Source organism: Thunnus maccoyii, chromosome 22 (assembly GCF_910596095.1).
Source record: "Thunnus maccoyii chromosome 22, fThuMac1.1, whole genome shotgun sequence".
NCBI classification, from domain to species: Eukaryota; Metazoa; Chordata; class Actinopteri; order Scombriformes; family Scombridae; genus Thunnus; species Thunnus maccoyii.
In genome coordinates, this window is record NC_056554.1 from 19,712,153 (window position 1) to 19,729,491 (window position 17,339).

General features: G+C 39.5%; 1 protein-coding gene across 1 annotated transcript in view; it reads left to right on the forward strand.

Moving 5' to 3' along the window:
• hdac8 (histone deacetylase 8) overlaps window positions 1-16,628 on the forward strand; it is a 33,860-nt gene extending 17,232 nt beyond the window's left edge. The window contains exons 10-11 of the mRNA XM_042401121.1: window positions 5,351-5,456; window positions 15,500-16,628. Of these exons, the coding sequence (XP_042257055.1) occupies window positions 5,351-5,456; window positions 15,500-15,522 (129 nt within the window). The 3' untranslated portion in view covers window positions 15,523-16,628. The remainder of the gene's footprint in view (window positions 1-5,350; window positions 5,457-15,499) is intronic.
• Window positions 16,629-17,339: the final 711 nt, after the last annotated feature.

The window sequence follows — 17,339 nt, forward strand, 5'->3', positions numbered from 1 at the left end:
GAAGTTTATGTTTACTATACAATTACTTTTACACACTTTTTTTGTAAATATGTATATTTTTGGGGGGAATTTAAAGCTTTTATGAGATAATGATAGTTGAGAGATGACAGGCAACAATATGCTGTCGATATCAAACCATGGACGGTGCGGTTATGTAGCGTTCTCCTTTACCAGTTGGCTACCAAGTTCACACATTTTAATGCATTTTAAATGACAAGGTGGATTACATCACTTCCTATTGTTTAAAAAAATATCAAATTAATGTTTCCTGAGGGTTGGGTGTTGATAACCTGAACTGGAACAAGTTCCAAATTTTAAAAAAAACAGAGAATTTGTTAAGAACTGTGCTGTTTGATTTTAAAATCCTTTAAAAGTAACTTTTAAATGATGATATTTGAACATATGTGCTATGTTAACTTGTGTTTGGTTTTTATAGTATGGCAGATGGGAGTGAGTGTTCAAAAGTGTAGCAGAGCTTCACACAAGCTGTAACACTACAGCAAAACCTTCAAACATTATCTTGTATATAACACTTACTTTTTTAAGTGTGCTTCAGTTCCAGTTTGGCAGTAGACCCTTTAAGACGGAGCAGACGTTTTCTTTGCATGAGGTGCAGCAGGATTGTACCCTTTTCTGTTTTTAGCGTTGCGTTCTTACAAATCAGTTTATGGCAGAAAATTGGCTCAAGACACACGAAAGTCTCCATGTTTTATGATACAAATACCAACATGGCACAACAGCACATGTGCACCTGCTCATTTAGACTTGAATCTAAAACGAAACTCCTGGGTTTCCTTTTCAGGTTTATGTTCTAAAAACATATAAATAGTAATTCTTGCGCACCGTGCCTTAAAGTGAAATTTGAAAGAAGAATATAATAAATGGATTGATGGAGAGGTAGGGAGGGTGAGAGTCCAGATGCACTGAGAGGAGACGTGTACGTGCGTGATGTGACTGTGATTCGGGCATCGGCACCGTATTTCTTTCCTGGTTGAAAACATTTATTAGATAGCAGCTTGATAGCAGACAGAGTCATTTGTTTTCCCCGAGACGTTTTCCCCCTCCGCTGTGCTGCTCGGCATCCTTCATAGGTGGAGATCCTGCTGATGGCTGTAAAAACAAACACGCTCTCACACGCACACACACACACACACACACACACACACACACACACACGCACACACTCTGCAGCTGATACATGCACGCAAACACACACTCAAAGCTTCTTACAGTAACGTTTTCTAGCCTTTTAACTCAAATACAAGCTAACATGCACCTGTCAAGTATGAATGGACATACAGTATATTATAAATACTATTCCAACTACTACTATTACTGTTATTACTCCTAAATACTGCAGCTACTACAGTTATAACTGTATTACTGCTATTACAATTACTATTTGTCACTACTGCTATTAATATTGCTATTACTACTACTGCTACTACGTCTTTCACTACTACAGTATCACTACAACTATTACAACCATTTCTACCTTTGCTACAACTATTACTGTATTATAATACTTACTGATATATACTAATAATATAAAACTACCACTACAGCTACTATAACAACGTCTATTACTACATCTACTCTTAAGTATTACCATACAACTACTATTGCAGCTCAACTGCTGCTTTAACTAGTACTAATGCCACTTCTGCTGTTACTTTATGGAAAGAGTAAAGCACAATAGAGTTGAATTAAAAAAAACAACAAAGCTTTATTGTCCAGGGGCTCCAAAAACACAATTACTTAACTAAGGCTGCAAGTAACGATTATTTATTATCAATTAATCTGCAGATTTATGTTTTCGAGTAACGGTTTAGTCAGTGAAATGCTAAAAAATAGTGAAAAAACAGCATTCACAGTCTTTCAGAGCCCAAATTAATGTTTTCAGTTTGCTTGTTTTGATTGACTAACAGTCCAAAGATATTAAGACATTTGATTTATTGTCATATAATGAAGAAAAACAGACAATCCTCACATTTTTGCTTAAAGAAACGGCTGAAACGATTAACCAATTATCAAAACATTCGCAGATTAATTTCCTTTTGATCGACTAATCAACTAACCACCGCAGCTCTAAACTAACCATCATGTTTAATACATCTACTGCACACACACAGGGCGTCTTTGATTATTATCTATCATCCATAATTATTTATACTGTTAACAGTGATAAAATGTTCCTTCTGCTGTTTCGAAACATAAACCACAGAACAAGACGTCTGACGCACACAAGCACTAAGACCAGTGTTTCTCATACCAGCAGTGATTGATGGGCAGAGGGTCCATGTTAAGGTCTGTGGTAAATAATCAGAGACCTTCGACTATTTATCTCTCTGTACGTCTCTGCTAGAGACACTGGAGCCGGTCAGCTGTTTTTTTTTGGTTTTTTTTCTGTCTCTTGACCTTGTGCAGGTGACGTAGATTCGCTGCGTCACCGTGATCACGCACTAAAGTCTCTTTTTATTTATCATTAATCGTTTTTTTTTCTCTATCTGGCGTGCTCGCGTCACGGCATCTTTTCTCCGGTTTTTTTATTTCTTACGTGCTTCTTTTCTCACTCAGACAGACAATATAGTCTAAAAAGGTATCGCAACATCATAAGAATATTATAGAAATATTATAGGGAGATGTGTGTTTCTTTTAGCAGTGTGTGTGTGTGTGTGTGTGTGTGTCTCTCTTCCCCACGGTCATCCAAGCCAAACAAGCAGGCAGCAGGAGACGTGTGTGTATGATTGGTGTGTGTTTTTTTGTGTGTTGCTGGACAGCAGGAGACAGAGCACTGGGTTCATGGGAATACATTGAGGGTGTGTGTGTTTGTGTGTGTGTGTGTGTGTGTCTGCTGGTGTGTTAAGTAACTACTCTCATGTTGAGCTCAGTTGAGACCGGAGGTAAGACACAGAAACTCATCGGAGCTAATTGGAAACAGACGCGCACACATACACGCACACACACACACAGTAGACGAGGGGCCTTTTACCTACGAAATATCCACGGACATTCACACAAACACATAAATACGCACTTTTACCTTCATCTGTATTCACGACACACACACTAACATTCTCTATCGCTGACACACACACACACACACACAGCTATTAAACAAAGACAGAGTACTCTCTGTCTTTCAAGTAAACAAAAGTACACCCCTACTGCACATTGGCTCAGCTTCGCGTGTGTGCACATCTGCTCCGGCCCGTGTTAGTGTTAGTGTGTGTGTGTGTGTGTGTGTGTGTGAATGTCCATCTTTGCTTTGGCAACAGACCTTCTGAAGTCTTCTCTAATGACATCCATCTAATCCTCTAAAGAGCTCCAACCAAAAACAAGATATCCCTGTCTTTTTAAAATGACCGTGGCATTAAGTTAAATTCATTACGGGATGTTTACTGACTCCTTCGCCAACTGAAAGGAGCAGTCTGACATTGTGGGGTAAACTGGCGTGTGGTGTCCGGTCTTTATTTATCATTAGATTATTTGAACAACAGAGAATTAAGCTGCAGCCTTTGTAATAATAAATTAATCATTGAAAAGCAAAACATTCACAAATTTGAGCCTCTGAAATGTGAGCATTTGCTGATTTTCTCTGCTTAAAGGGGACATATCATGCACATTTCCAAGTCTATATTTATATTCTGGGGCTCTTCTGGGATATGTTTGCATGATTTACTGCTCAAAAAAACTCCTTATTTATCTTCTACTGGGCCTTTACGCAGCCCCTCAGTTCAGCCTCTGTCTGAAACAGGCCGTTTTAGCTCCCGTCTCCCACTCTCTTCTGATTGGTTGGTTCCCAGAAGCTCTGAAGGCTACATAAACAAACAATAGTAGTTGTTTTGCTTCCTTTTCCCATTCTTTAATACATCCGCACATGTTCGAGCCTGACTTCGATCTGAAATATGCGACAATGCAAACAATCTGACGTCATCACACGGAGGAAGTAGAGGCAAATGAAGCTTTTAAAGCAGGCTGAAGCCCTGGGTTTTGACTTGAAGGTGGCATTTATACATATGTTCACCTCAAGTTTTGGAACTTTGACCATGTTTAACATAGAAATCCAACATAATAATAGTATATAAATGACAGGAAATCACTAAAAGCATTATATATCCCCTTCAACATCATTGTAAATTGATTATCTGACTGTTTTGAAGAAGCTTTTTTAGGCTCTGGGATCATGCTTTCTTTACATTTTATAGACTAAACAGTTTTTCTATATGTAGCTCTGTGCGGAAGGAGGATTATGCATCTTTTGTTTAAGGCCTCAGTCACCTTGGCGTGCTCGGTGTGTTCTGCTGAGTCTTCATAGTCCAAGCCTTTCACAACAGTCGCTGTGAACGGACTGACGCACTTGTGGTCAGACCTGGCCTCTGAGTTTGTTTTGCTCTCATGGCACTGAGTCACGGCCCGACTATGCATTTTTTTCAACCGACGTGCTCTGGTTTTAACTTCTCGTTGAACCCGCTCCCTGGATTTCCACCTGTTTTTTTATGTTGGCTGGTTTTGTTTCATGGAATTGGTCGGACAGCTCGTGAAATGCCAGGAGCCTTTGGTATTTGCTGAAATCATCATCAGACCTTTTTTTGGTCATGTTGGTGAGGCCCTAGCTGTCTAGTGGAAGTTTGACTGATTTGTGGTTCCTTTCTTCTTTATTCTGCATCAAATTTTCTATCTGCAGACCGTCTCTTACATGCTATTGTATTAATGCAACTCCTAGACAACACATTGAGTTAAAAAATATAAGGAACATGTGTCCGTCTGAAGGTTTTTACTCAGTCAAATTACAGTCAAGAAGGGGAGAAACCTATGAGTACTTCCACTCAGAATATTAGCACCACTGCTAAAAAGTACGACTTTAAATAAATTTAAATAATGCACAAAAGGGGGAAAAAAAAGAGACGTGTTGGTTGAGGAGTCAAGACAGGTTTCTGACTCGAGACAGAAAAGTCTTTGATGTTTTCCACTGTTTTGCATTTCTTTCTTTCTGTCTTTCTTTCTTTTTTTTTTTTTTTTTTTAAAGAAGTGATCCCTGAAATCCTGTGTAAATATTCATCACCAGTCAGTTTCACAATCCAATTCTTTAAAGTCCAAACGAAGCCTGAAATTTTCCAGGAAAGCAGCTGCATTCTTTAAAAAAGAGACAACGAGGAGAAAGTGTACTTTGGCGCTCTGCTGCAGAGTCTGTGTGCAGATGTGAAGGATGAAAGTATGCCTGTGAATAAGAAAGAAAAAAAAAAAAAAGAAAAGAAGAAGAAACGTCTTTTTTTTTTTAAAAAAAAAAATCCACACATCCAGAAGCTGTAATAATAAATTGTTGTGACATGATCTTTGCGTTTGTTAGTTTTTCACAGAGTACGGACCCGACTACTCGCTGGAGATCAGCCCGAGCTGTCGACCTGACCGCAACGACACCAAACACCTGGACCAGGTCATCAGCACCATCAAAGGTGTGTGTGTTTGTGTCTGTGTTTGGGTGGATACACAGGTGCATCTGTTTGTGTGGAATGGAGGAGGAGGAGGAGGAGGAGGAGGAAGGGGGGGTAAACAGGTGTGTGTGTGTGTGTGTGTCTCCTTGAACCCTCGCTCACCTACAGCCCTTTTGTCTCTGCACGGCTCTTTTCATGTGCGGTTTCATGTGTCTGTTCTTGTTTCTATACGTCTCTGTGTGGGATGGAAGTATGACTTTCTCCCCCTCCACCTCCTCTCTCCTTGTGGCTTTTCACATCCTTTTGTTTGTGTGTGAATACACTGTCGACCTCACTGCGTTACCCACAACCTCTCATTCAGAGTCTGGGTCTTGATACATGTGGGATTTTTCATTTTGCATCTCTTCCTCTATATGTTCCTTTATATGTGTGTGTGTTTGTGTATTTATCCGTGTGTCTGCAGCCATGTGGTTAAGTCTTAACACCGGGCCTTTTTGGTCTCGGCGCTGACAGCCCGCAGCACACAGGAGAGATCCTCCAGCAGGGGTGAAACTTAGGCGAAGAGTTGAGCAGCGGGAGAGTTATTGTAAGGAGGGGAGGTCAGGAACTCGTTGAAACAGAAACGGCCGAGCAGCGTATCTAGGAGTCGAGTTCATTTTCCGAACGTTGAGCTGCATAAGGCCGAGATTCTGAGAGGAAAAAAAAAAAAAAAATCTGATTCTGATCATTCGCTGTCTCGTAAATGTCGACGATCCAGTGTGCAGAACAGGATAACATCCTTTCCTTCCATCCGTCAGTAAAACGCTATATTTGACACAGCGGTTAGTGATTGAACGAAACGTGCTAAAAACAGTGTGGTTTGCAGAGAGGCTAGGAGGAATGAAATAAAGCCCAAAATCTGGTCATGTCACCATGTTTTATGTTGACATGTCATGTTAAAAAAGATCATAATTCCTTACAGTTCTATATTTGAGCACCACTGAAAGCTGCAGATGGATTCTGTTTCCTCCAAGCCACAAATGTCAAAACTGTCTTTGTCTTGAGAAACATCAAACGCACAAAAGTTGTTTTCAGCTTTGTTTATCCTAAATTTAAGGGATTATTTTAGGTTGTTTTAGGTATCCAGGGAGTTATTGTTCATCCAATAAATTTTGACTCAGCACTTTCTTTCCCTCTGTTTTCTTGTGTAACTTTGAATGAAATGACTTGCTCAAGGGCACCGCAGTGTTTTGGGGATGAAAGATCGTTCTTTGACTAACTTAACTTGCTCGGATTCAAGCCGGCAACTTTTCTTAAATGGCTTTCTAAAGCAAAGAGCTCCATGACTAATATGAGAGGCGTTTGGACAAGAGCATAGTTCTATTATAGCCTCCAGTAGGTGATTTTACACTGTCAGCTGCAACAGAAAATGATACTGAGAGACCCTGAGACAGCTGTCGGAGCGAGAGAAGTTTCCTAGCAACTACAGCGCCAAAATACGGCAATAAAAATCAAATCTAAAAACCCTCTCAGTGACTTGGCAGCCATGATGATGATGATAATGTGGTAAGTAGGATATTAACTCCGTTTGAAGTTTGTCTTAGTGAAATATTTCATTCTAGTTGATGTCGGTGTCATATTTTAAACTCCAAAAGTCATCCAGATTACATTATAACTCTATTTCACTAAGTGTTTCTATCCTTTTTGAAGAAAGAAGAAAGCGACTATCTGGTCATGACTCAACAGGTCTGGACCACTCGTAAATTTTGTTCGCACCCAAGAGGAAATTGACGAATGCCACAAATTCTCCTAAATCTTGTAAAATCGTTAAATCACTCGTATATGTGTCTCTTAAGAACGAATCTGAACAAGCGGTTCCAGCGTGAGGCCAATTCTGTTGAACTTGGTGCACTTATGACTGTGCCTGTGTACCTATAAAAGATTATGATTGTCAGCGGTAACAGAAAAAAAAAACCCTCCTGTGTTAATATTTGCGTGTATGCTTTTGAAAGCCTTGTATCTATCTTTGTAGCTCAACCTGTACTTATCTGAGCAGGTGGGAATTTCCAATTAAGTGAAGCTGAGATGATAAAATACCATTAATTGTATTTATATAGTCTTGGGGAGGGAAGAGTAGGTGGCAGCTTGCTGTGAGGCTGCAGATTTAAGTAATTTTTATTGAATTTCTCATGGATTTTTGCCACTTTTGGCTGTGTTTCATCAATATATTTGCTGATAAACTTCAACCTTTCTCTGCATATACCCCTGCCTGCCGACCTGCTTCCTTAACATCCCCCCCTTTTTTTAAAAGTTTTTTCCAGTGCCAAACAACATCTGCTTTTTATATGGCGGTGGCGGCACTACACTCAGCCATGGAAGACATTTTGACATGTCACAGTGGGGAAAAGCGCACGTGTAAATAATAAAATGAATGATGAGTGAATTCCATTTAGCTGCTTTGGTTTGTGCTGTTGTTGATGCTGGCTCAATACGCCGTTATCATGGCATACTGGGACACTTAAATAGAACAGAGCCGTCATTAATGTTATTGGTAACACCTGTTCTTTTCCTACACTGACACGTCAATGTCTGCTGTGAAAAAGGCCTATACAGTAGCAGCTCGCGCTCTAATTCCGTCACGTCAAAACTGATGAAGACACGCAACATGTGGCACTATTCGATATTGCTGCAACACATTACAACCTCTGACTAACACACAAACAGACACTAATTGCACACATAGTCATTCTTGGGCGAGTAAACATGGACTGTAAAACCGCGCCAACTGTTAGATTTGTGAAAAATTTTCTTGGACACACTTAAGCCTGTCAAAGCAAATATTCAACCATAGACTGTATAAAAATAATGGATGAAGCCACCGTTACATCACCTAATAGTTTGTGGACTCTTTTCGAAGCCTCAAGTTTGGCATTTTGGCTGTCACCATCTTGGATTTTTGGAGCCAGAAGTGAGAGGAAGTGACCATTTTTGGACGAGAGGGTAGAGCTGACCCTTACGCTAGCTGCTAGCTTGGTTAGCACTGGGCATTTACAGTCTATGGTTGATTGTGAGAATGCTAATGCTAACTTTTGCTAGCAAAAAATGGGCTTGAAACCAATAAAACAAAATGTACTCACCAGAAATACTGAACATCTGACTCCTTAAAGGGTCTTTTAATACAACCAAATGCTGAACAAGACACTTTTAGCGACCAAAATGTTAGAATTAACTTTCATGAACTGAAAACATACTGAAATAGCAACGGCTACGCCTATACTCTGTGAATCTGGGGTTACGCCGTTACCTAACCAACGTTGTTGCCATGTCAATCACAATGTAGCCCTGCTTTATTGTCAAAAATAAATTAAATGGGACCATAATTTACAAAATGAACATCATGATGCATTGAAGAAGACTTTATACTAGTGATAAACTCATCAGGAAAGTGTTTACTGAGGTAATAAATCAAGTGAGAAGTAGGGTCATTTTCTCATAGACTTCTATACAATCAGACTTCTTTTTGGAGCCAGTGGAGTCGCCCCCTGGTGGCCATTAGAGACAATACAGGTTTAAGGCAAATTAGCATTGGCTCCACTTTTTAGACCTGGAGCTACCTGCTTGTATTCAACACACGGAAAGAAGCTGAACAGTATACGCACAGTTTTCATGAAACTCAGCTTTTACTGTCCAAACTACAAGGTGGGACCAGTGTTTTTAAATGTGTTGACTGTGGAAGATGTTTGAAAATGTTACGTGTGAATGGAAAGCAAAACGGGAGGGAGGGGGGAAAAAAAATGTGTTCACAAACTTCATTTTACTGTTGCAAATGACAAAAGACCCCTGTTGGGTGTAGGAGCGGTTTATCCAAACAGCATTAAGTTCAGCTTTGAAAAACTCCAGGTCACATCAAATCAGGGGAACAGGAGTTTATTTGCCGAAATTCAGTTGGTCTGTTGGCTCGCATTAAATCATCACAACCGGAGGGGTTGAAAGTATCGCTGGTTTCCAGTCATACGGCTTTTATTAGGGGCAACAGAGGGAACGGGTGGATGAACGGATGGATGGAGAGAATAAAAGGGAGGAGAAATGAATTACAGACAAGCCAAAGATGGAGAGAAACTGGGAAAATGTGCGTTTGGCTGCTGCATCCCATCTGCCTCTCCTCTCTTTTATCAGATCCCTTGTTCTCTTTCCTTTGTTCAGATACTTCAATTTCAGATGCTTTTTAAAGAGCAAAAATTGAAAAAATCCAATGTTTTTAAGCAAGTAGATTTATTGAAGGTTTAGTTATTGCTAGGATACATTTGATTTTAAGGGTTTCAATCCTCCGAATATATTAAAAATCCCGTAGAGGATGTTTTTGCAGATGGACAGAGATGATCCCATGCGGCTCTCCTGACTCATTTGTTACATTTTTAATTTTTCATCATCTTAAAAATGAATCATGGGGATTTTTTTTTTTTCCTCCCCACTTCTCTTTTTCTTTGCATCCGCTTTCTTTCTTCTTTTTCTTCCTCCTAGTTTCAACCTGTCACATCTGTTTTATGTCCTCACCCTCTCTTTCTTTGCTTTTCTTTTTTCTTTTTTTTTTTTTTCTCAGGCTTTCTGTCTCTTCTGTATACCAACTTCTGCACTATGTCAAGTCTCATTTAGTCAGAAACAAGTTTTGTCACAAAGCGCTTTTACCACACAACAAGCAGACACCGAAACCTCAACAAGAAGTGAGAGTATTACAATTTTCTGGAGTAAAAGTGCGTGAGTGTGTGTGTTTTTTTTAATGTCTCTGTCTCTGATTATAAAAAGACCTACCTACATGTTTGCTAACTTAACTAATGCACACACACGAACGCAGAGTAGGGACAAGCTATAACAGACACATACACACACACACCTCCAGGCAAACATATCCACATGACATCATTTGGGGTGGATAACTGTTTCTCTGGTTTGGAAACAAAGTTCTGCTTATAAACATTGGTTTCCCTGAGAAACTGGGCGAGTGAGTGTGTGTGTTTGCGTGTTTGCGTGTGTGTGTGCCCACATCTGCTTTGTCTGCTGGCTTGAATGAACCGTAAAGATTTGAATCTTAAAGTGATAATCCCACCAAAATCCTTTTATTTTTCATTTTTGTTCAGCATATGTTGTGTCCCGATCCCATATGTTAAGCTAACACGATACACACACTTACACAACATGTACTCGTGTTGATTGTGCACTATTGTGACAGTTATTGCACACAAAAAAAATAATTTTATCTTATTGTACCAGCAGGAAATGATGCAAGACATGCACAAAATATTTAACTCAGTCAAAAATGGAGAGGACATTTTTGCTGTTCTTACTTTATTACCAGTGTTGCAAAAGTTTGGCCTGAGGGCAGCACCAGAGGAGTCAAAAATCCTGTATTATTCTTGGTTCTCGGTGGGTGAAAGTACATGTTGCATCATCCCTAGTTGTATTTTTCACTCAGTGCTAACACTGCTACGTTAGCATGCTAATGTTTACGTTCGTTGTATGTCTAGCCTTATTTTAGTGCTACTACAGTATCAGTCAAACGTTTCGACACATCTCTACTCTAGGCTTTTTCTTTATTTTTTTTACTATTTTCTACATCGTAGAACAACACTGAAGATGTCAAAACTATGAAATCACAAATATGGAATTATGTAGTAAAACCAAAAAAAGTGTTAGACAAATGTTTTAGATTTTAGTTTTCTCAACGTAGCCACTGTTTGCCTTGATGACAGTTTTACACACTATTGGCAATTTCTTAACTAGCTTCATGAGGTAGTCAGCTGGAATGGTTTTCAACCATCTCAAACAGATGTGTCTTGTCAAAAGTTAATTGGTGGAATTTCTTGCGTAATGCGTTTAAGGCAGTAGTGTTGTGCTGAGGTAGTGTTTGTATACAACAAATAGTCTTATTCAGCTATAGTAGTAATCTATATTATGGCCAGAACGAAGTAATCTAAAATTTTAAACATATTTTACTTTGTTTACACTTTTTTTTGCTTACTACATAATTCCGTATGTGTTATTTGTGTGTTATACAATGTAGGAAATAAAGAAAAAACATTGAATGAGTTGGTGTGTCCAAACGTTTCACTGGTACTGTGTATGTTTTTAGTATCTGTTGTCTGATTTTGTATTATTTTGTATTTATTTTTGTCAACTTTTTATGCTGCCGCCTTGGCCAGGTCTCCCTTGCAAAAGAACCTCAGTTGGGCTCACCTGGTTAAATAAAGGTTAAATAAATAAAAATAAATAAAAGTTCATGTCATATTGGAGTTAATAATTACCTGTTTCCAAGCTGTAATTAGCTCTACTGCACTGCCTGAAAACCAAATAGATGCTATCTAAAGTTTGCTTGTTTGCTTGCTATCAGTAGCATGCTATCATACCTACAGTTTACATACAGGTTACAAAACGTTTTTATTTTAATATGCCAACATCTGGCATGTATCAGTTATTATGTTTTAGTGCTGCTGTTAGCATGTTTCGCTTGCTAATCGTTAGCATGCTACTTTTTAGCTTTTGTAGTAACTTTTAGTGTGTTCACGTACCGTAGTTGTTGTATTAGCATGCTAATGTTAGCATGTTACCTATTAGTTGAAATGAAGTGAAATTTTTGACCTCCTGGTGGCGCTTAAAGCCCAGAAGAAACAGCATTTCGACAGTATCTAACTAGTCAGACCAGATCGCAACGTATTTCCGCGTGAAACAGGACAAACAAGCAGGACGTAATGTTGGGAGGAATTTGATTTAAATGTTGGATAGTGAGCGTGTCATAATGAATCTTAGCTTTGTGATGCTAAAAACTGAAGACTGATTGATGGGTGGATGTCATGATATCATTGATTGGTTCAAGCCTACGTAAGCACAAGTCATATTTTGTTTTACAGGAAGAAAACATGATTGGATTCGGATATATTAATATTGTTAAATAGGTGCACAATATGACTGGGGATATGATCTAAAAGTGTTAAAAAGACATTTTTCATTTCATCTCAACTTTAATAAACAGTCGAGATCACCATAGTCATCAGGATTCGTCCTCTGGAGTCTGTCTGCTGTAACATTTCATGGCCACAGTTGTAAAGACGTTTCAATCTGGACCAAAGTGTCTGACAGACATTATCGTCTCTATAGCCACACTGCTAACAGGGATAAAAAGTCATTAAAGAGCCTCTGTTAACCCGTCAGTTCATGTTAGAGTAATAATAAAAACCAACATGTTTGTTTCACAGGCATCAGAAATAGTTCAGCTTTTATAATTGTTTTAACATCAACTGGTCAGTCAGTAGATTCTCTTTAAATATACGTGACAGGATGAACAAAAGATACACACTGGGTCGTGCAAACATAAGGCAGGTCAAAACTATAATAACTGTGTCTTTACTAATTTCCTCTTTAGGGAATTACTCAGTCTTTCCTATTGTTTCTCTCTCAGACACGCACACGCAGGCTTGTTAAGCTGCTGTAATTAATTGAAATGTGATTTTTATTAGGTGATATCAGAGGCAGCAGCAGCTGTCCAACTGTTTGTGTATTCACAACTCCGTGTTTACGAGGCTCTGGTAGCGTGATTTCCATGGGGACTTTTTATGTGTGTGTGTGTGTGTTCAGCTTCATCAGTGTGTATAAACTGCCAGCCTTTCTGTGCAACTGTATTTTATCTTTGTGTGTGTGTGTGTGTGTGTGTGTGTGTCAGGCTGGAAATATCGCAGCATCTTTACATCCTGCTACTCTTGCTCGTTAATCCTCCTCTGCACTGACAAGGTACTTGTCTTGTCACACACACACACACACACACACACACACACACACAAACACTCACTTGCAAAATAAAACAATACATATTCACACAAAAGATATACGCTCGGGACTCGCTAGAACAAGAGAATTGGGGGGGAAAAAAATACCACCTAAGAAATATACATGCACAATATAAAACCCACCCACAGATGCTGTGATAGATTAACTATTGCAGGTAGTAAATATCTGAGCCCCCCGTGGACGCTCGTCACTTTACCAGAATTTACTGTCTCCATCTGGAAAGCAGAGCAAGAAGCAGAAGGATGGAGAGAGTTAGAGAAAGGAGAGGGGAAAGAGAGGCAGCCTGCAACTTTTCTCATCATCGATATTGTTCAGTTAATTGTTAAATCTGTAAAATATGATCACAATCTCCTGGAGTCAAAGTTCACGTCTTCAAATTGCTTGTTTTTGTCCGACTAACTGTCCAAAACTCAAAGATATAGTGAAATAAAACAAAAAAAAAGCAGCAAATCCTCATATTTGCGAAGCCGAAACCACCGACGGGCATTCGTTTATTGATAAATCACTTAACAATTAGCTGATTTAAATATCCTTTCTATCAATTAATCATCTGTTTCAGCATTTAAAAAAAAGAGACGAGAGAATGTGAGGCAAATTTCCCATTAGCCGTCTTTCAGTGAGTGCTGCTGCGAGTCTGTTTTCCAGTACAGTTTTCCAGTTTTCTGCACACATCATGATTTTTATAGAGTTCTACCCTTGTCACAGTAGAGAAAATTTTGCAGTGTTTGCAGCCGTTGCCCCAGAGACTCAGTCAGCAACTATCTCGTTCTTCGGTTGCCTTTGGTGGTCTTTTTAAAAGTTCACGTATGAAACGACAGCGAATGTCAGAACCCCTACTGACGCCGGCATATTCAGCCCTGATATGACTCAGTAAAACGTCTTTGTGATTGTGATTTATAATAATAATAATAATAATAATAATGATATCCGCTCCTGGTGCACATATAGTCAAAATTCTGCAGAATGATGTGGCAACGAGAAGAATAAAAAAATTTATGATGAGCGCAGATGTATGTGTGCTCCAAGGGTTACCAGAAAACATTGTGGTTGTAGTTAAGCTTGCTACAAAAAAAAAAAAAAAAAAGATAAATTAGGATTTGATTAAATAAAATTAATCCACATGTTTGTGGTTAGGAGGAAAGTAAAGACGTAAAACGGGAAAACAAATTGGTGTGATGCTGATTTTTAGAGAAATTAGTGTCAGAAAAACTTCGATTCCCTTCGTTTTTCCACCAACCTGAGTCGGTTCACTTTTCATACACAGTGGCACGGATGAGTGTATGAAATAGTTTGCAAGAAGCCAACAAAACGCTAAAAGTTAGAAGATACATGGTTTGATTCACCTTCTCTAGGATACGGATATAGAGAGCGAGAGGCAGAGTGACCCTGAAAACACATGGAAGAGTTAAATCGGTTTGTTTTTTTCCAGTGCGATAAAGCTGCTGTTGTTGTTGTTGTCGCTGCAGGCAGAACATGACAGGACTCCACTGACAGCTCCACAATAGCCAACAAACAGGACATCCTCCCTCACTGCGTCAGGGCAATTACTCATCCACCGTGCATGTGTGTGTGCAAGTGTGTGCGTGTGTGAGTGTGTGTGTGTCTGTGTGCAACATGTTTATTTTTCTCAATCAGGCAATTTAACATAACAATAGACAAACAAAGCAGCATTGTTTGCAGCGTAACATATAAAGTAAACGGATGACTGGACTTTATAATGCAGCTATTGTGTCAAAACCCGAGTGTGCGTGCGTGTGTGTGTGTGTGTGTGTGTGTGTGTGGCAGACATGGAAACCAATCCGTGTCTTCATGCAAATGAACCTGCTGTGTTGCTTAACGTTGTCATTTCCATATCAATTCCCTTTTTGCATGCTTGTATTTCCTCGGGATCGACGGGGCTTACCTCGGCCAGATGTTATTTTGCATTTTCATTGGCACAAAATGTGTGTGTTCGTGTGTGTGTGTGTGTGTGTGTGTGTGTGTGTGTGTTTCTCCTTCATACTGCTTCCATCTTTGGTTCGGTTTCTCTTGGTGTCTCTCATGTGTGTTTAGCCTCCTTTTGTATCCCCACTTGATGTGATGAATTTCACCCTTTCCCTCATCCGTCCTCCTTGTTTGTGTATAAATGTGTGTGTCTGGATGTTATGTGTGTGCTCACCCATGTACCCCCACCACCACCACCAGCACCACCAGCAGCAGCACCACCACCACTACCACCCCTCTCATTTCTCTCTTTCTCTTGTTTACAGGGAATTTAAAGAATGTGGTTTAGGAGCCGGCAGCCTCAGCCTCCTCCACACTCACACATACCCGCACATACACCATGTTTCCAAACCTGGTCGACGGCTCGGCTGCTTTAATGAAGACAATATGGAGCGGACCCCTTCGGCCCCGAGGCACGGAGCGAACGAGTGTGGGATGAAGGGAGGAAAAAGAGAGCGAGAGAGGGTTTTGGAAAACATTAGCCGAGTGTTTCCAGGGGAAAAGAGTTTAATAAGCGGAGGGGGGTGATGTGGTTGCTGTACAATGTTCACTGTTTTTAATTCTTTGTTTTTTCGAGAAGGTATGTGTGTGAATGAGAGAGTCTACGATGTGTTCAGTGAGGGTATGTAAAACTGAATTGCAGCAGGTTTTTACAGTAATCGTCTCCGGTGTTTTATCAAAGGATGTGTTTGTGATCGTCCTATCAGTCGGACATTTTAAACTAAAACGGAAAAAAAGACTTTTTCTGGTGTCGGGTTTCACTTTCACCGCGGCGCTCCTTTGATTTTACCCCCCCTCGAGAGAAGATAAGCACTGAAACAGACAAAAAAAAATGAAACTGAAACTGCCCCTCAGCAAGGTTCCCAAAATGTCTCGTTATAGTGGTCTGGAAAAATCTAGAAAAGTATGTGAAACGAGTTGCCCAAGTCTTGAGAATACTTGGAAAGTTTACAAATAAATGGTCTGGAAAAGTTTGGAAAATAGCTGGTCACAGATTTTAGAAGTTTATTTTCTCCGCCACATTGTTGTGACCCCTGGGCAGGAATCTGCAAATTAAACATCTGGACAGAGTTTGGTATTTTAACTGAAAAAAATGCAGGGAAAGTTGAATTGTTTTTTTCCCCCCCCCTTTCCATAGACACACAATAAGATTACAAGAACATTAAGAAGGTTTTACGTAGAAACAGCAGTCCCACACTGGTCTGGCATTTTATTTCAGGTCAATGAACAAATATGGCTACTGCTTGAAGATGAACTTCCACTTCTACTACAGTTTATCACTTAAAACATTGACTGAATTATTGGGAGTCTGTGGGAAAAGCGGAACTCTAAAATGGAAAATGTCTGCAGTATATATGGTTCTTCTGTTAAAAAAATAAACAAGCATGATCTCTGCTCTAGTTGCCAGATACTCTGCAGTCTGTAAAGGTATGGGAAATGCATAAATTGTAAGTCCTAATGGTCAAAGTTTCTTTTTGTAGGTTGTAAACGATTCTGAAAATAGATGCAAAGTGTATCTGATTATTTCCATCATCTGGACAAGTTTGGAAAAAAACAGAAAAATCTTGTTTAATCCCCAGCTGTAGTGTTTGTGATGTGGCAGCATTAACAGCTGCAAATCAAACTGAACAGTGACCAAACATCTTCAAATCCTCTCTAAATGCAGTGGTTCTCAAAGTAGGGTCCGGGGACCCCCTGGGCGTCCTTGAGGAGGTTCCAGGTGGTCTCCAGCAAAAAGGGGGAATAATTTATTTTCACTATAATTCCATCCATAAGTAACACAATGACAGAATGTATGATTGTTTTGGTCTTGGGTTTCATACACTTTCTGTAATAAAACATCTAAAAGCAAAAATCTTATCATATGGGGGTCTGTGGTCTAATTTGTGTCAGTTTAGGGGTTCTTGACATGAAAAAGTTTTTGAACCACTGCTGTAATGAATTTTCAAGCTGATGTACATGTGGGATTTTGACATTAGGAAGAAAACAAACAAACAAGCGAAGACGATCAGCATTAAAAGCCACGAAAAATGAACTGAACCATTTCCAAGTCTTTGAGTTTGGGATTGCATTGGAAAAATTGGAAAAATTGCATTGATCAGTCTC